The 23,937-nt window shown below is 38.3% G+C and overlaps 1 protein-coding gene across 41 annotated transcripts in view; it reads left to right on the forward strand.

Moving 5' to 3' along the window:
• The window catches only part of GPHN (gephyrin), a 223,035-nt gene that overhangs the window by 160,656 nt on the left and 38,442 nt on the right, over window positions 1-23,937 (forward strand). For all 41 annotated transcript variants that reach the window (XM_060274044.2, XM_060274051.2, XM_035113931.3 and 38 more), the window contains one exon: window positions 23,425-23,467. In XM_060274044.2, coding sequence (XP_060130027.1) covers window positions 23,425-23,467 — 43 coding nt within the window. The remainder of the gene's footprint in view (window positions 1-23,424; window positions 23,468-23,937) is intronic.

Here is a 23,937-nt window from a genome sequence, read left to right on the forward strand (position 1 = left end):
TATGATTAACAATTACTGACATGTGATGCAGTAAACTTTTGAACTGTTACTCCATTTACTAGCTGTATATAGAGGAAAGTACTTTAGTGCATTTTTTTCAAATGATGAAAATATATTCACATGAGAGGAGGCAAAGGACATTTTTATGGTAGCTAATGTCAGCAGGAATAACTTTCTAACACTTTAAAAGGCAGGTTTAGCTTAAGCATAATGAGACCACAGAATAATTTGACCACACAAGGAATATAGGATTCCTCTCACCACAGGCTTATATATAAGCATATATATTAACATAGGTTGCAGAAATGTGTATATGACTAAAGGAACCAGAATAGCTCTGCCTTGTCAGATATCATTAAAACACTTGGACCAAGTCAGAACCATTTAATATCATAACACCATGTATATCAGTGTGTATATGCTATATTATGTATAATGGATATATGTAATGGCACTCACTTAAAATATTTTAATTGATTTAATCACTACATCTCAGGGTGGTTCACAGGCTTAAGTTCTTTGTGCATCTTCTGAGCATGACTAATGTTAGATATCACTCTTAGTTATTATTTTATTTATTTCTGCTTAAACTTTTAGAGAAATTCCTCAGAAGACAACTTACAAGTAAATTTCTAAAAGTGAAATAATTGAATAATTTACATGTAATAAAAGCCATATCACATAAAATTATATACAGTATAAGGCAGGCATCTCCAAACTGTGGCCCTCCAGATGTTTTGGCCTACAACTCCCATGATCCCTAGCTAACAGGACCAGTGGTCGGGGAAGATGGGAATTGTAGTCCAAAACATCTGGAGGGCCGAAGTTTGGGGGTGCCTGGTATAAGGAGTCATCAATTAAAAACTTGGTGAAATAAAAAAAATTATTTAGGGTCCCCTAAGAGATTGCAGCAGAGTCTGTCAGCCTGAGTTCTTAGAGCATGACATTCCACAACTGGGGGACCACCATCGAAAAGGGCCTATTCCTGGTACCCACCAGGCTTATTTATCATAGTGACAGGTCAGAAGAAATCGGTAGCCAGCCTTAAGGCCAAGGCAAGTTGTTATATCGGTAGGTGTAGGTAGTCCATCAGAGAACCTAGTCTTAAACTATTCACAACTTTACAAGTTAGTACTAGTGCTTTAATCTGAACCTGGAAATTGAGTAACCATTGTAATGGATGCAAATTCAGTTCCATGGTTTTTGGAAATTGCAGGGATGTGGTGAAAAGCACAGAATGTCTGAACAGGAATGGCACTGCCTATGTCATGACACAGCACCACACCCAGGGCATCCTTGTGTTGCTGTTTTTTTAAAAGATGACTTGGCCAACAATGGTCATAGAACAAGACCATGTCATGACATAGCCTCATTTACATTTGGGTATTGTGTAGAATTCAGAAGGCGGCAGTGGGCTGATGGTTGGAGCTGTGTTGCCACTTCAAGCAATTACATTCTTTTTCAGTTTAAGGAAGAAAAGCTTAAGAAAATAACTGCTGCCTCAAATACTGCAAAGCCTCTTACCCCCACAAATGTTTTGAATCTACCCTCCCTTGAAAAACTGAAAGGCACATACACACCTTGCAATTTCATGAGGTACAAATTATACCCTAAAGTGAAGGGGAGATTTTCATCACAGTTCTCCTGTAGTATGGAGTAGAACCTTAGTCTCACAATGCCACTTCTGGACCCGCCACTCCTAGGCTTGCCATATTTCAAAAAGGGAAATTTCTGACACCCACAAAATTGTAGAGCTTTGGGGGAGAAACATAACACAAGAGTAGTGGTTTTTAGCTTTTTCACTGCTTTTTCCACCGTGTTGCCATACACCTGGGTTTTCCCTGATTTTTTTGCCAATTTGGCAAAATCCCCCCCAATGCCTTTTTTACACCCGAAAATCAGGACATGCCTCCCAATTCCCACTCCAGCAAGAAGTTTAGTATGTCCTTAGCACACATTCCCACAGATGAACATTTTCCCTTGCCAGTTAAGACTGTCTCAATCAATTGATCCCCTGAAACTTTAGGCTGGGGATAGGGAACCTGTGGGGTAGATCATGAATACATTAAAGCTACAATCCAAAAAACAGATTCCCCAAATCAGTATAATTTACTCTTGTGTAAATATGCTTATGATCAGGCTGTAGAATTTCAATAATAGTAAACCTGGAGTATTTCCCCATATAAATTAAGAATCTTCAAGTTCTTTTGTATGTATATAGCTTTTTAAAAAGTTGACAATTATGGATTTCTGAAATCAAGATAATCAGTAATCCCAGAGGATGCTTCTTATTAGGAAATAAAGTAAGATGTAAGTTCATTTATAAAGTAATTGTATTTTAGAGTTTCCACCTTAAATGGCCTAATTTATTTTTAAAAAATATATACGCGTATGAAAGAATCTGGTTTTAGGAATGAAATGAACCCCCTGCTAATGTCTCAGTGCTGGAACCACCTAAACAGAAAACCTTCTAAGACCTACTGTGCCATCATTTCTTTTTTAACAATGTTTTCTTTTCCCCACTGCACAACCAGGCTCGGCTCCCTTCGTGCTCATCCACCTATAGTGTTTCTGAGGTATATTTTGCACGTGTTCTGTCACAGTCAAAATTGTCACTCATCACCCTTTATTTTATTTTATTTTATTTTATTTTATTTGGTCTTGCACCATACACAAGTGAGGAAAAATCAGTTTGTGCAATTGATTCTGCATGATAACCTGCAGCCATGTCCAGCATGGTTAAATACCACCATAGCAGTTTGAAAACACCCTGGTGTAAATGCCAACACTTACTGCATAGCACCATACCTTTAATAGGAGACACATTTGATAATCTATGATTATGCTATGTAATTACTACACAGAAACGTAACATGTTGTACAGCTTCTTAAAAATGTTCCTTCTACAAGTTCATGTACTCTGATGATAACAAGGCCATCCAGAAATTTAAAAAATGCCTTCAGATTAATAGCTACCTTTTCATATATGAATTATTTGAGGATATGCAGATTTAATACTGAATATAGCCACATTAAAATCATATGCACACAAACTATCCCTGTGTTTTTCCGGGATAGTGGTAGAATTGCTTGTTGTTTCATCCAACAATGCTTTCCGAGAATGCTTGCAAATATTGGACAAAGTTTCTCTTTAATGGGAAATATTCAGAAACACAATTCAAATACACCTGATAAATCTATTTGAAACAGAATTTATGATGTAGTATCTGTTCCTTTAAGAAAGCACTGTAAGATATTTTAGGTGTAATATCTATCCCGGAGGCTGCCAATGCAGCACATCTGTGTGTACCAATGCCTCCTGTGGTTCCCATGAAAAGTCTCAGTAAATATCCCCTCAAAGATTCCCAATGCATGAGAGATTGTTTGCTTTTCCTGCTCAGTTCCCATCTGCACTACTAGCTCAGCCTCTCCTCCCTTGACCACGTCTCCTTAAACATGCCAACATTTCATTAGATGGCAAAACTGGACACTCACCCTTCCTTCTGTCCTGAGGAGATGAGAGGTGCAAAGAGCTTCTCTGTGGGCAAGTTTGGCTGGTTTAGGTGCCTTTTTCCATTTTGGGGTGGCGGGGGGGGGGGGACATGCCTGCATTACTTCGTGATTTCTGCTCTTTTAGATGTTGCAACCATTCTGCCTTATGCTACACACCCCACAGCAGCCATTTTGTGACTGGTGCCTATGGCACATTCTCAAAACCGCCAGTATGCCCACTGGCCCAAAAAAGATTGCAACCCCTGCCTGATATATCCTATGCAGATGTCTACTAACAAATTACTATGCATCCTTTGCTATTCAAACACCAGAACATGTTATATAGAAAATGTATACAGCCAGCCTCCCTCCTGTGCTTACAGAGACTTTCCACAGGCAGACATAGCGGAACTCCCCATAGGCATTGTTTTCAGCCCTTCCTTCCCACCTCTAGCTCCTGTGGTAGGCAACACATGTGGCTACTTCCCAAAAAACAAGACCTTCCTATAAGTTAGTTCTTCTTCTTCTTCTGTGGCAATCACTCGTAGCCGAGTAAGATTGTCTTCCATAAACACGGTTTTAACAATGAGTCCATAAGTGACTGTGGAGGCCAATTCTGGATCCGCACGTCCTTCCACAGTGGATACCTTAGTTATCCACTGACCTGCTCTGTACATATACTCATGTTCACTTATTCATGCTCTTTGTGGAAGTAGGCTGCACACCAGACGTCTGGAGAAGATCAGATTACTGGAGAACCAAGTAAGGTGTTGAAGGAACTCACATTATAAGGAATAGGCAGGTCTGTTACTGTACAGTCAGCAGAGTGACAGCATGCCTATTAAGTTGGATGAGGACTTATTAGAATGCCAGTGGGGATCCTTTTTAAGTTAGAGGAGCTCTTTATATATGGGAAGAAATGGATCATGCTAGATATAATTACAAATGCTAAGTATCTATCAGTGTAGCCAATATAGCTGGCTGGATTTACTTTCCTTCCATAGAAGTCAATGGTTATCTCTAGTCCATGTGGTCTGGAGATAGGTCAGTTTTATCAAGAGAAATTATGCGGATTGTAGTTTGCAGCCCTGCAACTGCGTTCAGTGCCTGGAAAATTATGCTAAGCTGTTTTTTATAAAAATCCCTTAGCTCACTAAGAGGTGTGATGTTGCACCAGCTCAAGGGTTCCAGGGACATTGTGCACATAACAGCTGGATGCCCGTGACAAAAAGCAACTATGTCGTGCATGAAGAAAGCACCAATATATCTGCCCTGTTCTGCTACAGAAATTTATAGCCTAATCCCAGCACTGACATGAGAGGACCACACTTGTAGTGCTGAAACTCTCCTGTCCAACCATGTGAACTGGTGTATGCATTTAAAAATATACTAAAGTGACAATACATCAGATATTCAGTGTTTGTTTCATTATATTGTACAATTGAAAGGGCTAGAATTAGGGCGTTTTTTACCACTGCTTTCCTGAACTTTGAATACATGTGGCTTTCCTTTCCCCCATATTAAAAACACAGAAGCCATTAGTACCTTTATTTTCAAATTAAGATGATATGAGAACTTGTAGAACAAGGTTTTATCTGCCCCACCCCAACTAGGCTTGCTTTGTTTGTTTCTTAAGTAGGCCAGATGTTTATTGTCAAGTTTCCCTTGATTGAATGGGATATGGACTAATGAGACTACTCAATATTTTGGCAACCTCTGTTATGATCAAGTCAGCTTTTTAATCCCTATAACAACCCTGAGCCATTTCACCCTGAGCTTCATTTTTTCCTGCCCCTTACTAGGACCCAAAGTAAATATTAGAAGTTGAAAACAGGTTTAGTTAGTCTTGACTTAGCTAGAATCACTACAATAAGCAGTGGCAACTGTTGCTTTAGTTGATGTGCTTATCTGAACACCAGCTGCTGGAGACAAACAGGAAGACCATAATCTAAACCCAGTGGCATTTGGTTGGCCACTGTGAAGCACTTGCACATGTTAGGCATGAAATACAACAGTTTCATATCTTGCACTCACAAGAGGGCTTCTGATCTAGTAGACACTTCTGCTAACAGAAGAGGGAAAGATGCTTGGGGTGGTTTTTGTTTTGTTTTTCCTTATTTCCCCTTGCAGCCCTCTTCTACTCTGTTCTGGAGGGTCCCCCGGCTCTCTGGAGCAGATTATTTTTTTGGAGGGGAGGCTGCATGGGGAGAAAAAAATTGGCAAAAATTGCCTCACCCCTTGTTCCATTACCAGAGGTATGCACTGGATCAAAAGCCATTCCCTGACTGCAAGGCCAACAGTTGGACTGTACTACTGACATTTGGAAAATGAACCTCTATGTGTGTTTTCATGGAAAACTAAAACTCCTGAGAAGACTATATTCCAAAAGGACGGGTTACATGAGTTTTATGTCTTCTTTGAACTGAACATAGACCTAATACGTTTTGTTGATTCCTTAAACAAATTTATTAATCTGCTGGGTTTATGTGACTGATTAAAGTATAGTATGTTCTCTACAGACATCTGCTGATGCATATGTTGTTTCTTTGGTTTTTCTAGTGAACACTGTTTGTGGGAAACTATGCATATTCTTGCATTAGCAGATGCCCCTTTTCCCATCTTCTTGCATTTTAAAAAGTCACTTTTACATGTCTTCCTTTATAGTTGATCCTGATGGATATTCATGTTCTTGGAATTGTTCCATCATGATGCATCGCAAACTTTCAATGCTGTTAAAGCTTGTTGAAAGTTAATTTCACCCATGTCATTAAAATGATGAGAGCTTTAAATTGCAAGAAACCACAATGAACTATTTCCAAGAAACAACAACAACTTGGACTTAACAGAATGAGTGTCTATTATAGTTACAGGATAGGGTATTAGTATGGGATCTTTCCATAAATTATCAGTTCCTTATATTGAGTGAAATAAGAGCCTCTACCAAGAAAATAGCTATAGGTAAGCATTCAACATGACACTGTTCTGATTGTTCTATCAGCACAAGCATTTATGCTTGCCAGGCAAAATGATGCTCCCCTCTTCTTTCCCTGCATGTTTTTCTGCGGGTTCTCCTGATCCTCCAGAGCAGATTTGGGGGAGGCACAAGAGGCGCACAGGGGAGGAGAGGGGGGAAGCCCTACAGTGCTAGCAGGAGCCCTTGCATTGGCTTCTGTGCAGTCCCCAATATTTCCTTCAAAGACCAAGGGCACCAACTAAGTTGATGCATGCATGAAATGAAGTCCTCTTGCACTATGAGATCCCCTCTGCAGCCTGTGCATCCCCAAATCTGCTCTGGAGGGTTGATGATGAAGGGGGGAGTCTTGTTGCACAAGCAAATCTTGTTTCCCAGTGGCGTGAGTGCCCGGGGCGGGCACACGTGTGCTGGAGGGGCAGGGCACATAGGGTGGAGGAGCCCATTGAGGCATCCCAGCCCTGCCCACCCATGCGGGGGGAAGCCCTGCCAGTTGATGAGGCACTTGGTCAGTGCAAAGCAAGTGCCCCCACACCAGCACTCCCAGCATGACCCTGCCTGGTGCTCCTCTCCACGAGCATTGGTTCCTCCAATTCTATGTGCGTGTGCACACGTGTGTGCCTGCTTCGTGCCCCCTCAAAAATCCATGCCCAGAGACACGGCCCCTCTGGCACACACCGTGCCCTGGTTGTTCCCTGCATACATACCTCACTTCACACATTGAATTCCAGCTTTACTAAACTAAGGTTTGTATTCAACTAAGTCCTGTTCATTAAAATCAATAAACTTACATGCCCTTGAGCTTCAGTAAGTCTACTCTGAATTGAGTTAGTGTTGAGTCCTGAGTAAGACTAGCATTGATGACTTCAAGATTGGATTATTGCAATGCACTATGTGTGGGGTTTCTCTTGTGCTTGGTTCAGAAGCTGCCGTTAATGCAGAATACTGAAGCATGATTGCTGATGAGAGTGAGACTCTGTCTGAATATAATATCTCAACTCAGACATCTGCTCTGATTGCCCATTTCCTACTTGGCCGAGTTCAAAATGTTACTATTTATATATAAATCCCATAGCAGCTTGAGACCAGTTGACTTGTGGGATCACCTTACCCCATATGTGTACACTTAACCACTTTGATCTGTGAAACTGCCACTATTACAGGTACCACAGCACCTACAGTTTGGAACTCCCTGCCTATTGACATCAGGCAGGCAACTTTGCTGTATTTTTCTCAGTGCCTGCTAAATATATATTTTGTTCAGGCAAGGCTATCAGACATGTGTTTTATCACTTTTGGGCTACAAAAGTAGCCCATTTAAATCATATTGAGAATGCTTTTAAATACCAGTTTAAACTATTTTTGAGAATTTCATTGTTTTATAGTTTTGTAACTTACAATTGAGTGGCATAATACATATAGTTAAATAACACCCTATATCAAAACAAAAGCAACAGCAAGCTCTATTGTATGGATTCGTGGTTTTGATATGTACTATAAATTTCTGTTATAGTGCATCTGAACACACACACAACTTTAGAAGAGATTAGTTCTAGTATGCAGAAAACTCTGATTTAGAAATTTAGTTCTGACAACGTAAGGGAGACAAGACAATTTGCAAGAATTCCGAAGCCTTTCCCAAAAGAAAATAAACTTACTGAATAGCTGCAACCAAGCTGTGTTGTAGCTTAATTGATTTGTTTTATATAGAAATATCTATTAGTGGTTAACTCCACTAAAATGTTTCATAATCTCAAAGCATTATAGATTACTTGCATTAAATAGGGTTACACTTTCAATATGCCTCCAAGTCCGTCCTGGACCATTAAAGTTCTGCTTTTCCAGTTTCCTAGTATGCAGGACCTATATTATGACACTCTATATTGGCTTTTATTATTAGCTATGGTAGAATTTAGTAATCTCCGAGAAAGGTTGACCCTTTGCTGAAAATTCTCTTATGTATAATTTTTGTCAAGGAGACTTTTAATACACACTTTATTAAACATGCAATCATAATTAAGGGTAGCTCTTTTGGTCATAGATATATCTATTCTTTTTTAATGACATTTCATTAAAATTTTCTCACTTAAAATATTAAATCACATTAGCTGCAATCATGTATAAAATTACTTGGCCTTCAGCTCTGTATTTTATACAGTGTTGTCTATAATTGGTATGTAATTGGATGGTCCACACTGTGCTTATTTATGAAACTCCCCATAGATAGTTTTCAGTGGACACATTGTTTTATATATATATATCTGCCTTTGTATCACAGCCATTTACTGTCACCTTCAGCTTTCCCTTTCCTGTGACTCTATCCATCTCTTTCTGGCTTCTTGCATGTGCTGTGTTTGAAAAATGCTGAAACAAAATAATGAAGGAAGCCTTTCAGTTTGCTTGCGGAAGGCACAGCAGCAGTCAAATATATATCTGCCAAAACTATATCATTTCAATATACTTTAGGAACAATATCCTTCAGTTTCCAATATGATTTTGTACAATGAAAAAATAAATGTGGATGAGTTGAGTATTCCCTGTAGTGCCTTGTTGCCTCTCACAGAACAAGGAGGGGGAAACTGTTTGTAAAATTCCTGCAATAAGACACTGAGGGGAGGGGAACACCATCATAAATAAAGTTGATTTTTTTTAAAATTCAGTATTTTGTATACATCTTTTAAAAGTTTCTGGCTTGAAAAAAGGGCAATAAAATGTTGTTCACAGCCACAACTACCAACAGCCTTCAGATTGAAAATAAAACATAAATGTACACCAGGAAATCAGTTCTTATTTTTCTTTGCATTTTTTTTCTGATATCAGTTTATATTGTTGGAGAATTTGAAAGTAAAATGAGTCATCTTCAAAAAGGGGTCATGAAATATATATGAAATCAATCAAGCTAATTCCATATTGATTAGAAGGCCAAAATTATAGAATTATAGAGTTGGAAGGGACCCCAAGGTTCATCTAGTTCAACCCCCTGTGATGCAGGAATCTCCAGCCTCTGCTTAAAACCTCCAAGGAGGGAGAGTCTACCACCTCCCAAGGAGTCCATTCCGCTGTCGAACAGCTCTTAAATTCTTCCTGATGTTTAGTCGGAATCTCCTTTCATGTACGTAACTTGAAGCTATTGGTTCAAGTCGTACCCTCTGGAGCAGGAGAACCAAGCTTGCTCCATCAACAATGTAACAGCTCTTCAGATATCTGAAGATGGCTATCATGTCTCCTCCCTGTCTAGAACCGTTTGTCCCTATTGAAATTCATTTTGTTAGTTTTGGCTCGGTTCTCCAATCTGTTAAGGTTATCTTGAATCCTGATTCTGTCTTCAGGTCACTATGACTTTAGAAAGACCTGACATGGTTGATATGAGAATAGTTGACTGGCTTTCACAGTAGCTTGAAAGCTGATATTTGACACATTTAAATCCAGAGCATCTTGACAGTTTTATGTTTGTTTTATTGTTTTTAAGCCTGAATATAAGACACATTACAATCAGTCTTTAGTAGGAATTTTAGTAGCATTTGGGAAATGTTTATTTTCTTCCAGAATGCAGAATTCCTACGCACGTGTGCTTGTGCAAATACACAGATGAAGCGGCTAGAAAATAACATTTTCCATTTACTTTCTATTTCTTTATTCAATCTCGTACTCCTCTCATAACAAACTGCCACACCACACACCAATCTACATCAAGAAAAGCTTACTTGATGCTTTAGGATTTCATCATTGCATGTTAAGTATCTGTTAAATATTCTTTGGTGTTGGGGTTGATGCCTAAAGTAGGGGATAGTATATATGTACAGTGTAAAGTGAGCTTATGAAAGGGTTTTGTTGAAAGGATATGTAGATATCCCAGCTAGGAGTTTTTCATTAATTCAGACAAATTGCAAGTAATGTTATTTCAAAGGAGTGTTTTAAGAAGTTTTGTATTACAGGGCACCTCTACTTTTCTAAAAGCCTATGCAGAACTCCTTGCAGTTTGTCATCCTTTTTTCTGTGCTTTCTGTTTAATTCATTCGGTCATCATGCAATGTAATCTTTGGCATGTTTACTTGGAACCATGTCTCAGGTTGATGGCAAGTATTGCAGCTTTAATAACTTAATTAAGAAATGACCCCTTGCAAGTTTCACTCGAGGGGATAGCTCATTAATAAACAATATTTATATTTTATAGTAGTTGGTTATTGTATAGTTCAGGTCTATCCAAACATTTTTATTGTTTATCTAATGTCAGTATCTGAGATCCAAATATCTATCTTAGGCATGCCCAAGAATTTAGACATGCCTTGTGGAACTTTTTTTTTCTTTGAGCAACTGCTTTCAACTGCTTGTGCACATTTCATGTGAAAATAGAAGAGGGAGCAGTTGTTTAAGGCATAAGTTCACACACTCCAACATTCCTCAGATGAAAATAGGAATGTTTCTCACACACCCGAACTGATCCTCCTCGACTCCCCATTTTTTGTTCCAGCCCCGCATAGAGCATTTCTTAACAGAAGAAGGCTGAGTGCCGCCACCACCACCCAATGGGACACACATGCTCCACTGTCCTGAGAAAACCCCTTAATCCCGTTTTTGTTTTTGTTTTCTTATTTTATTCTTTGGTAGATTTAAAAAGAGAAAAACACACATCAATAAATACATTTTAGAATTGTCTTATTCTTTCTGGGGTTTTGTATCCAGGACTGGTCCAAGGTCAAGCTCCACAACAAAGGGTAAGGCAAGAGGAGAAGTTAGGGTTTCTATCTGGTGTTTAAGGCACCACCTTTCCCTTGGACTTGGGACCCATTCAGTCTCAGTGATGGAGGCTGAACTCACCCTGAGTATAGACGGCCCCTCCTCTGCTTTATCACAGGATCCCAGCCAGCGTGGTATAGTGGTTAAGAGCGGCAGACTCATAATCTGGTGAACCGGGTTCGCGTCTCCGCTCCTCCACATGCAGCTGCTGGGTGACTTTGAGCTAGTCACATTTTTCTGAAGTCTCTCAGCCTCACTCACCTCACAGAGTGTTTATTGTGGGGGAGGAAGGGAAAGGAGATTGTTAGCCGCTTTGAGACTCCTTAAGGGGAGTGAAAGGTGGGATATCAAGTCCAAACTCTTCTTCTTCTCACCTCCAGATAGAGGTACAAGCCTGGGCCCTTCTGGGCCTATCCTGATGAGGACTTTCCTGTCTGGGACATTATTTTATTATTGTTGTTCTATTATTTATTACATTTGTATACCACCCTTTACCCGAAAATCACATGGCGGTTCACAACATATAAATACAAAATGAGAATGCAAAATACATAATAAAAGCAAACACATTTAAAAGCCTGTTGAATATTAATCAGCCAAAAGCCTGGTTATAGCGAAATTGTTTTGCGTGGCACCTAGAAATACATAATGAAGGTGCCAGGTGAGCCTCCCTAGCGAGAGCATTCCACATATGGGAAGGCACCACAGAAAAGGCCCATTCTTGTATTGCCACCTTCTAGACCTCTCATGGAGGAGGCACACAAAGAAGGGCCTCAGATGAAGATCACAGGATCCAGGCTGGTTCATATGGTGAGAGGTGGTCCTTGAGATATTGCAGACCTTGACATGACACCCTCCTCTGATGAGGACTTCCCTGGCTGAGACGTAACACAAATCCAGGGATGCAATTGTTCTTCCCTTACAGGACACCACTAGGGGTGGGAAAGAAATTTGATTTTGTTTCAGTTTCAACAAGAAACTACCTAATTCACACTTTCCAATATAATACACAAACTGAAACACAGCTCTCCTTTGAAACTCGCATATGCTAAGAAAAGATGTGTATAAAAATGTGTTGTGATACCTACACTTTAAAACTGCCTATTGATATCAGGCAGGTGCCTTCACTGATACTCCTTTCGGCCCCTGCTAAAAACATTTTTCTGTAGACAAGCCTACCCACATATTGAGAAAGTTAATGCGAGTTTTTAGTTTATTGTTATTTTAACTTTTTGGAAGCCTTAAATTATTGTTAGTGTATTATCTTTTTTGTAAACCACTGAGATTTTTTAAATCAAGCACTGTATAAATTTTATGAGATAAAATAAAAATTATCTATTGGTGAGAATAGCACACAAAAATACATTATACTTTGCTTGCAAAAATCTGTACATTAGTCAAAACTACAAACAAAAGTGTCTTAGGACATAAATCAACACTAAAATTCTGATAAATTTTTCATGAGGATTTTATGAAAAAAATCGCAAACTGTTGTGGAAGTGTGAATTGAACTGCAAACTGAGAAACTGAGCAGTTAATCCATTCCTAGACACCACACTTTAGACATAGTTATTGCACAGTATGCAAGTTAAGAAAGAAAAATATCCCCCCAAGTACATACAATTAAAATGGACAACTTTACTTTTTTGTTTTCATTTCCATCCTAACTTAGATATTTACATACTTTTTGGGAAAGATGTATATAAAATATTGGTCAGGACTTTGTTGGTGATCTGGTAAAATATCCAGTCTTAGATCAGGGAATTGGACTAGGGTGATTCATTTATTCTTTCCAATGCTGTGAAAAGCCTATGTCTCTATGCTTTCTAAATTCAAATGTTGCTTGGTATTTTCAGAAGAACATAAAAACACTATAATTGTATATTTATTTTAGCTTCCTGGGCAATGGGAAATTATACTATACTGTATTGCTAATCATGTCTACTTATTATGGAAGCATTCTTCTCTTAGCTCCCATCATGTGCACTTTTAAATCAAACTTCTTAATACCTGAGCTCTTTCTCCAAACTCAGCAACAATAACCACCAAACTAATAATAAACAAGCACTCTTAACTTTATCTGTGTAATCTCGCAATGCTGTACTTGATGTAATATTCAATTTATCCTCCATTTTGCAACCCAAGTTATTAGACACCCTCTCCACTTACATCATATAACTACCCTTACCTTTGCTCATTTCATGTAGCAGGATTTTTGTAGATCTAGTCACCCTCAGCCCATAAATCAGTTTCGTGCTGTATTGTAGACTTATATTTGTATGATCTTGTTTCTTTTCCCTATTCCCACCCTTCTTCTGATTAATGAGGTATTAATTTTATGCCTGCTTTTATTCAAGATGAGTCAACCACTGACTACTGCCAGATAATGCCTGTTAACTGTTAATATAATTTGGGGGGAGAAACAACTCATGCAATCCCTCGGACACTGTTTCAATCTAAAATTAACTGTTAAATAGATCTACAGTATATTAGATACCTATTATTTCTTACTGGATTTGGGAGCATCAATCTTAATATGCAGTTATTGTTGGTGATTTTTCTCGTCTTTTTCCCAAAATGATAAGAGGGCTTACTTCTTTAAAATAAATATTACATAAAGTTTTTGAGCATGGATCCATTTTTCACATCACCAATATCTATTAAAACTTCTTCTTCCCTGATAGATAGTTCAGACTTAACTATATCTAGATGAAATCAGGGGACACACACTTTTTATATGGGACCAAAACAAGAATTCATGATATATGGCTGCACATGGAAGCAAGGAGAAATATGGTTTACTATTTTCTTTCCCTAGCTGCTTGAGAAATAAAATAGGCCTCACTTCCATGAACATGATTGATATAGGAGGAAAGTAGGACATATATATCTGTCAGTCTCCTAGAGTTGTGACAAAAGGAGAAAATGTATGTCTGCCTCTCCAAGAAGACAGAGTAATGCCCAGTACTATACACCTCCAATAAATTATCTTCTTCTTTTTAGGGAAGGGAGGCCACTATAGTCTAAAAAGGGAGATACCATATTTTTCCATGTATAACATGTATTTTTTGGGACTCAAAATTAAGAAAATGCAGTATGCACTATCCATGTATAAGACAACCCCTTATTTTAAACTTCAAAAATTTAGGAAAAAATATAGTCTTATACATGGAAAAATATGGTAATTGTGTAGCAAGCATTAATTCAATTTTAGTTTCTAAACCAGAGATGGGGAAATGGATCAAGCCAGAGGGCTGAATCCAGAAGGGGTGAATCTTCCCCAGGCCACTTTGACAGGTGACCTATCAAGCAGGTGTTTGTTACCCTTAATGGTTTTAGAAACTGCATTAATTTGTTTGACCGTTTTCACTTTCTGAAATCTTTTTTACATGGTGCTTACAATCACTCTTACTTTATTAGTAGGAAAGCACAGGCCTGTCCCTGAAAATGTGTAGAAATAGATTGTTCTAGCTGCTTCACCAACATATTAAGTTGCCAGAAGCGTATTGCATCAATATTCTGGAATCTACAATGTTCCGGCCCATTCTAATGCGATGTGTTTGGCCTATAAAGTACTTTTAAGATCAACCAATAAAAACTCAGAAGTTTGAACTTCTATGTTTGTTTTATTGGTATTTTGATGGATCCTGAGTTGATATTCCTGCTGAAAAACAATCAGTACTCCTGTCACAGCACTTCTTCCATCAACGTATTATGTGTGGGTGATTACTTTGGAGCAATGCGATTTAGCACTAAAATGAAATTAGCCTCAATCCTGTGTTACTAGCTTGGTAAGCATACAAATATAATGAAGGAAAGGTGTAGTCCTGCTTCAAGCAAATAGTATTTAAGGGGGCAATTAACGACTTTTAAAAATCAGATCAATAATGTTTTTAAGTACAACTTATCCCATATCTGTGCCATTATACCTCAGTGATGTGTTGAGGGTTTTATTTTTTTAAAGATAAAAACCATTCTGAGATCTTTTCAATGTATTTTTAAGGCAGAATAGCTACACCAAGTAATATAGCTAATGTTAAAAATACATGCAGGTCAATACCTATCTGCATGCCTGCAGGTTGTCAGTAGGAGGACAGATTCTTCTGAATAATAGGTTTTATTCAGCTAATCAACTATGAACGGCTAAAAAGGGGGGGGGGACATTATGAGGGTCATATAATTCTGTAAGATTTTGTAAGATTTCATGGATGTCTCTAATGATGCTCTTCCACAAGAGTCCTTCCATTTGCAGATGAGTCTTTGATTTAGCGGAGGCATACAGTAATAGAAGAGGAGATACCATATTGGCCCAAATATAAGACGCATCCACAAATAAGCCGCACTTTTAAAATTCAAGGCTTAATTGCGGGTGTGGCCTGCCTCCTGGCTCTACCGCCTCCTGTTATTACCAGCGCCAGGGGAGGCTTGGGAGCGGCGTGCGGGCTGTTGCCCTGCACTCCCAGGCTGCTTCTTGGGAGGGGAGCCACCGCTTTGCCAGTGGCATTTCCTCTTCCCTCTTCTCTCAGCTGGCATCATAGCTGCCAAGTTTTCCCTTTTCTCGCGAGGAAGCCTATTCAGCATAAGGGAAAATCCCTTAAAAAAGGGATAACTTGGCAGCTATGGCTGGCATAGGGGAAGCTTGGGAGCAGCAGGCAGGCTGTGCACCATTGCCCCACACTCTTGGGCTGCTTCCGGGGGGGAGGCACTCTGCTTTGCTGGCGGCCTCCCCCCCTTCTCCCTTCCTTACGGCAGCAGCTCGGGGGAGGCTTGGGAGACACGGTCAGGACGCGGGCCATTGTCCTGCACCCCCAGCGGCCCTCGTGGGCAGCTGTTTCAGCAGCGATACCATAAGGTTGCAAGGAAAAAGAGCAAGCCGCAAAAGTTGCCTCCCCTCCTTTTCCATTACTGTGGATCAACTGGGTCAAAAGCCTTTCTGTGAATGCAAGGGCACAACTGGATTCTAAACACTACTTCAGTGATTAAGAGATCCTGACAATGGTACTTACACAAAAGACATTTATGAAAGAGATGGGACTGAAGTGAATAGAATAGAATAGAATAGAATACTTTATTGTCATTGTCCCCTTGCGGGAACAACGAAATTTCTCGGTTGCTTTATCAAGTGAATGTTCATTTTAAGAGATGAAAGGTTTCGAAAGAAAAATCATATGGGGGACTAATTACAGTATATTCCTGCGTATAAGACTACTTTTTAACCCAGGAAAATCTTCTCAAAAGTCAGGGGTCGTCTTATACGCCGGGTCGTATTTCTTATACAGTGAGTATATCCCAAACTCTATATTTTAACTGGAAAAGTTGGGGGTCGTCTTATACGCCCAGTCGTCTTATACGCCGGAATATACGGTATATCTTTTAATATTTAATTGACATAGTACACTCACTCAGTTATTATCCATCTCTGAAGATACATAAAAATGTCATATACTGCAGTTCACAAAACTAATCTTTCTTATTACAAGTAACTTGCTCCATGTTTGATATATTATTATATGCCTCAGGTATTTTCATATGTCTCCAAACTTACAAATTACTTTGGACATGACAAAAACAACGTCAAGTGATTTTTGGAAAGTGAACATTCATAGGCAAGAGATGTTTGTAGAAATTCCTTCAAAATTTTACAAAACAACAACTTGCCAGCTGAATAAGGAACACCTTCTACTGGTGGCACTGTGTCAGTTTCATCCAAAGCCTCATAGATTGTATTTCTCAGAGACGTAATCCCAAATATCAACATTTGGTGAAGCTTGAATGTTGCTAAAATAATAGATACCAGTTTTATTCAAGTGAAGCATTTAAACAAAAGAAAACAGTCATTAAGATCTTATATTTCAGGGATAAATTTTAGGATTAGTTCTGTGCTCAATGAAAACTTCAGCAGAAGAACTTTGTACCTATATGAAAATATACCTCTTTTGCCACCAACTTTAATATTGTATGAAGGGCAATAAGAGTTCTGCATTTATGCAAAGCCACAACCTGTGGTATATTATATGAATAATATTTTGTGTGCAGACTTAAATAAATATGCATAAATTTAAAATAAAATTCTCACTTCATACTTGCTGCTGTGCTTTGCTTCTCTTGCTTCCTTCATTATAGCTTAGATAATCCATTACCCTTTCCTATATCTTAGTCAACACTGTGTGTATATGTCTACTAATTTGCTTTTCTACTGGTGGTTCCACATACTGCATGTCTCTATGAAGATGAATTATAAGCTTTCCCATAAATTGTATAGATTATGGGTTAGCTTTCCACTATTCCTCTTGAACAAAATCACTATTCTCTGTCAGTGGCAAAAAAAATTGTTGTCAGTGTCCTCTGTACTGTATTAAATGTGAGTTGAAATGTTCTTCATAAGAGTTAGCTTATCATGTTGGCTTCAAAACTCTTCATCATTGTATAGCAATTCATTTTACCTTGACTCTTGGCTTTTAATTGTACCTGCCCTGTGCTAATCTTGTTATGATCTATAAAAGGTAAGTAATTTCTTGAATCTTTCTAAAGATTATAGTCACATGTTCAAGGTTTCTCTCTGCTTTCTTCTTCAACTGTGGTTTTGGTTTGATGCGGTTGGTTATGTTTTTATTTAATTTTTCATGTTTAGCATGGATTTTTCATATAATTTCTTTTGTAGCATTAATCCCAGAGGCACTTTAATGTTACAATAAAAAATGAGATGGATTTTAAAAAACATTTTTGCTGTCAAATGTTTCATGATTTTGATCTATCATAGTTGGTAGCTATGTTAGCAAGTATGTTTTAACCATTCTCTGTCTGCTTTAAGTGTTTTATTTCACTTGTGGATTAATGCTCATTTTTGTGGAAGAAGTGCTCCTCAGTGTTTAAAACACAAATATAACAAGAGTGCACTAATTTAACTTCAAAACAGTGAAAGCAGGCTAACCATATCCAGGCTAAACATACTCAACTCCCTCAACCATTCCTCATATGGCTTGGTTTTCAGACCCTTGATAATCTTGGTTGCCGTCCTCTGCACACGTTCTAGCTTAACAATATCCTTCTTGAATTGTGATGCCTAGAATTGGATACAGTACTCCAGGTGGGGTCTGACCAAGGCAGAATAGAGTGGCACCATTACTTCCCTTGATAGGGGCACTATACTTCTGTTGATGCAGCCTAGAACAGCATTAGCTTTTTTTGCTCTAGCATCACACTGCAGACTCATGTTAAGCTGATGGTCTACTAAGACGCCCTAGATCCTTTTCACATGTACTACTGGCAACCCCCGTCATGTATTCGTGCAGCTGGTTATTCCTGTCTAAGTGCAGAACCTTACATTTCCCCCACTGAAATTCATGTTGTTAGTTTGGGCCCAGTTCTCCAATCTGTTGAGGTCATCTTGAATCCCAATTCAGTCTTCTGTGGAATTGGATACCCTTCCCAGTTTGGTGTCATCTGCCACTTTGATGAGCATGCCCTCAATACCTTCATCCAAGTCATTTATAAAGATGTTGGACATCAATGGGTCCAGGGCAAAACCTTGCAGCACTGTACTTGTCACTTTTTTCCAAGACAATGAAAATTCTTTGGGTTCAGTCACTCAACTAGCTACAAATCCACCTAACAGTTAACCTCAGCCAGCCCACATTTTACCAGATTATCCAGAAGAATCTCATATCAAAAGCCTTACTGAAATCAAGATGCACTACCTCCACAACATTTCCCTGATCCACCAAGCTTGTAAGAAAAGAAGAAGAAAAATGAGATTCAGTTGGCATGACTTGTTTTTGAGAAACCCATGCTGGGTCTTAGTAATCACAGCATCATTTTCTAAGTGCTCAGACTGGCTGTTTAATTACGTGTTCCAGGACCTCTGTAGTCAACAGTGCTTAATCCCAGGTAAATGCGTAGAACTGCAGCCTAGATATCCTGCAGTGTCACAAAATAGAGAATTTCAGTGTACATATGTCTGCACACTGATGTTTACACAAGCATGGGAAGAAACAGTATCAGTTAAATCTGTCCACATAATCACTTCCTTTCAAACATTACCAGAATGATATGGGAAGCAGCCATACCAGTTCACAGTTTGCATAACACTTGAACCAAGTCTTACAGTAGCTTTGGATGGTTTGGATAAGCAAGTGGGGCATGAAATTCATTTTTTTTTTCTGTTCTTGTGCTTCCCTGAAGCTTCTAAAATAGAACTTTTGCTGCTTACCTTGCAGTAAGATATACAACCTTTCCCTCCTTCAGGAGGATAAAGGTAGAGATTCAGAAGTTCTATTTCATACTATGCACAGAAGTACAGAAGAACAGTACAAGGCACATGTTCTTCCTGTTCCCCTAAGTCCTATAGCCGTTCTTTAATTAAGACACGCATGTATTGGAACAATGTGGTCTCTTTTGACATTTAAAACCATTTTGAATGAGCCTATTTGAAATCCCGAGGCCTCCAAAACAGCCCACAGATTTGTCATTTAAGTAATTTGTATTTGCAAAAGAAAATTCCTCTCAGACACTGCTTTTAAAACCAGCTATCCATTTTTGCCACCTCCTTTTCAACATGGCTAGAGTGTTAGTCTGAGAGCCTTTTTAATATTAGATGAGTCAACCTACAAGTCTCAGCTGCTTTGCTCATTATAAATTTCTTGTTTTTGTCCATGCACTAGCTCCACTATAAATTGGAAGGGCTTAAAGATGAACTCAGGAGGAATAGAGGCTACGACTCGAGAGTAACTATTACTGCTCAAAGGAGCTATTTTCCATTCGCAAACTTAGCTTTGCGCTATGGTTTTGGGCTCCTTCTGTTTTTACACTTCATTGCAAATTCTCTTGACTTCCATTTTTACTACTTCAGTATTGTTTTTACCATCTGCCCTCTTATCTGTGCCCTATGGATCATTTTTATATTTCCATACATCATTTTCTAGATTGTCTTGTGTTTGTATTTTGTTCTTGTACCTTCTCTCCTTTTAGGTCTGTGTGTTTTAATTATGTTATTTTCATCTTGCCCATTTGTTTTTCCACTAGTTAGAAACAGCACCATTTTTTGCATACCACATATTTGGAACCTGAACCCAACACACACACACACACACACAGTGCACACATGTACCATTTTACCTCTTTGGTCCAGAATTGTTTTATGATAGATCCAATATAACAATTTCCTCTGTTATTAGAATTTATATTACTTTGATTCCAATAACCTGGGACGGGAGACCAACTGTGGGCCAAAATGTGGCATCATTATTTTATTTAAAATATAATTGTAATGTTTGGTGGAGACGGGTGGGTTTCTTTTGTTTTTGTTACTTTAAAACATAACATTTTTTTCAGGGAAGGACAACCATAAGCCACTATAAGTTGCAACATTATTGTCATAATGTATTCCATTGTAATAAATAGAGTTGTGATAAATGATGTAGACCTCCAACTCATTGTGTAGATATATGTGTTTGGGGCAAGCTGCTGTGGAACAGAAGAAAGAGGTTTATAATTAAATTAAATTTACAATATTAATTAATTCATATGTCCATTTACTCAAAAAGAATTGCAGGAACAATGTACAGTCCTCCTGCTTTTTCCTCTTAGTAATCTAAATATCAAATGTGCTTCATTTACAGGTAAATCTACAATACAATCTGGAACCTGAATTTTAAGATGTTCTTTTTCCTTTCTTCCTTCAGAAGTTCCAAATATTTTTGAAGACCCATTGAGTCTTTAGAAGAACATAAGAAAGTTCTACTCCCAGATTCAGAGATCCGTATGTGCATAAATGCCTGCACAGATCTCTTACATGTGTGAATTCTAGGGTGGTTACTTCTCTGTGTGCACCAACAAATTCACATATCTTTTGACACTCTCCATTGAAATGAGTCAAGTGGTATGTCTTATGTTTGTAAAAATTTTATTGTTTGGCCCTGGAAGGGAAATCCAGTAAGTATGTCATTGTTCACACAGTACTTAAATCTAACTCACATTTTTTCCCTCCTTGATGCATTATTGAACAGTTAACAAGAATAAAAATATTTGTCCTGTTATTCATAGATTTAAGGAAATTACATCTGTAATAGTTTATTTATAATTGTTGAGATTACTAGTATATCATAAACAATTTCATTAGAATTGCACAAAAGGAATGCTTTCAAATGGTAATCCAAATGTTTTTAGTGGTTCCTAAAATATATTCATGCACTGGTATCCATGCATTATCTGCTCACTCCCAAAGCATTGGTCTTCTGAGCATCTATTCCAAATATTTCTACAACACTTGTGTAGATTCAACAGTGTGTGGGCCAGTTTAGATATAACACCAAACCATGGTTTTAGAATTACAAGCATGAGCTGTGGGAAGCCTTGGGCTTGTATACTTCTCCATCACACTTGTCCTCTGACACACCAGAAGAGGAGATCTGCTTTCACATTTTTCTCCTCTATTTCCAAACTCAGTATTGTAATCTATTAATTCATCCTGATTTGTTTGAACCAGAGTTAAAATTAACCAGAGTTCTCAGTGTTATGGTAATGGTGTTCTGGTTATCTTAGAAGTGCAAAGGAGAGGGGAAGGGTGCACAAGCCTGAGTCTTGCAGCATTTGTACACATTTTGCTAAACTATGATTTAGCAATATATCCAGGACAGTCTAGTAAATGAAAGATCAAAACAAGGTCCTTGTTTCATATAGATTCTATATACTGTACAGTTCTGTAATACATTCTGCCTAGTTGTCCAAAAAATCCCTAATGGCAAGTCATATTATAGACTTAAGTAGGAGCAGTGTTTATGCTGGCATTTTTAATGTAAAACAATACTACCAAAGCAGATGAATAATACAGTCATACCTCAGAAGTTGAACGGAATCCATTCCGGAAATCCATTCGACTTCCAAAACGTTCAGAAACCAAAGTGCGGCTAATGATTGGCTGCAAGAAGCTCCTGCAGCCAATTGGAAGCTGCAGAAGCCCTGTCAGACATTTGGCTTCCAAAAATAGTTCGCAAACTGGAACGATCACTTACAGGTTTGCAGTTTTCAGGAGCCAAAATGTTTGATTTGCAAGATGTTCAGGATCCAAGGTACGGCTGTAGTATCTCTTCAAAGTAGTTTTAAACACCTCAGTATTATTCATATTGAAGAGATGCTACAGTCGTACCTTGGATCAGTACCTCAGTATTATTCATATTGGGACGCGGGTGGCACTGTGGGTTAAACCACAGAGCCTAGGGCTTGCCAATCAGAAGGTTGGTGGTTTGAATCCCCGTGATGGGGTGAGCTCCCGTTGCTCGGTCCCAGCTTCTGCCAACCTAGCAGTTCAAAAGCATGTCAAAATGCAAGTAGATAAATAGGAACCGCTACAGCGGGAAGGTAAACGGCGTTTCCATGTGCTGCTCTGGTTCGCCAGAAGCAGCTTTGTCATGCTGGCCACATGACCTGGAAGCTGTACGCCAGCTCCCTCGGCCAATAATGCGAGATGAGCGCGCAACCCCAGAGTCGGTCACGACTGGACCTAATGGTCAGGGGTCCCTTTACCTTTCTTATTGATATTCCTATGAAAAATAATTGATACACTTATGAAATTAAGTTGTAAAAAGTTACCAAAACCCAACAATTTATTCTCATATTATCTTATTTTTATATCCTAGGTAATTGATTAAAATAGGCTTCAAGTATCTTCAATAATATGTTAATATTTTTGTACTACCACATTTACTCAAATGTAATGCACGCCAAGTTACATCCTGAAAATCAAGGTGTGCATTAGATGTGATAGCACATTATATTTGATTGCAAGCTTGAAAAACACTGCTGACATAGCAAATTTTTGGTTTCCAGTTTTTGAAAACATGTGTGCATTAGATTCATGTAAATACTGTATTTGTGTGATTTAGAGTAAAATGCAAGAATTGGAACTAGTCACCTTTCTATCACAATTTATAATGAAGCTTGAATTTAAATCTGTCATTAAAGTTAAATATACATCTTGAAATATTTTTCTTACTTATTTAACCAAAATTTGTTCTATTATAGGTTGGTTTATTTTTAATGCCTATGTATGATTAAGATTGTCAACCAATAATTGTCTCAAGTATGTATCATGTAGCAGATATAAATGGTAAAGTGCAAAAAAGAGCGTAAAGCCTCTATCTCCAGGTCCCAGGAGCTTGCCCATTAAATTTCTATGGTGACTTGTGCCTGTTTGTTCTGCCTCACCAGTTGTGTGCTTGTCTCTACAGGTCCAATCCAGGTGCAGCAGTAAGGAGAATATCCTCAGAGCCAGTAAGTATTGCATCATTGAATGCTTATTAGTAAATGGCAATTCATAGTGTAAACTGCACATATTCTAAGATTATTTGCAGTCACAATGAGAGTAGATAATGTGATGCAGAACTGAGATACTCAAATTTATTTTAAAGCAACCTTTCAGGCCTTCTGTGGCAGCAGAATATGCATGGGTTATGCATGTGGTTAAATAACATTTCCAGTGCTCAGAGCTGGAGGGAAGGGAAGGGACGCCACAGAAATGTTTCATTGCTGGATTTACCATGGAAAATATAGTATAGCTGAACAAAAATAAACATTATACAAATACAGAAAAAATAAACATTATTTTCCTTCTTACTGTGGGTTTTATTTCCTTTTAAAAATATTTCTTTATTTTACGGTTTATTATCTTTCAAAAGTTATCTTTTGAATTAGATATATATGGGGGCACCAAAATCTTTTAAGTGCTTAGGGCATCTAAAGGT

Source organism: Zootoca vivipara, chromosome 1, assembly GCF_965207765.1.
Source record: "Zootoca vivipara chromosome 1, rZooViv2.hap1.1, whole genome shotgun sequence".
Lineage (NCBI taxonomy): Eukaryota > Metazoa > Chordata > Lepidosauria > Squamata > Lacertidae > Zootoca > Zootoca vivipara.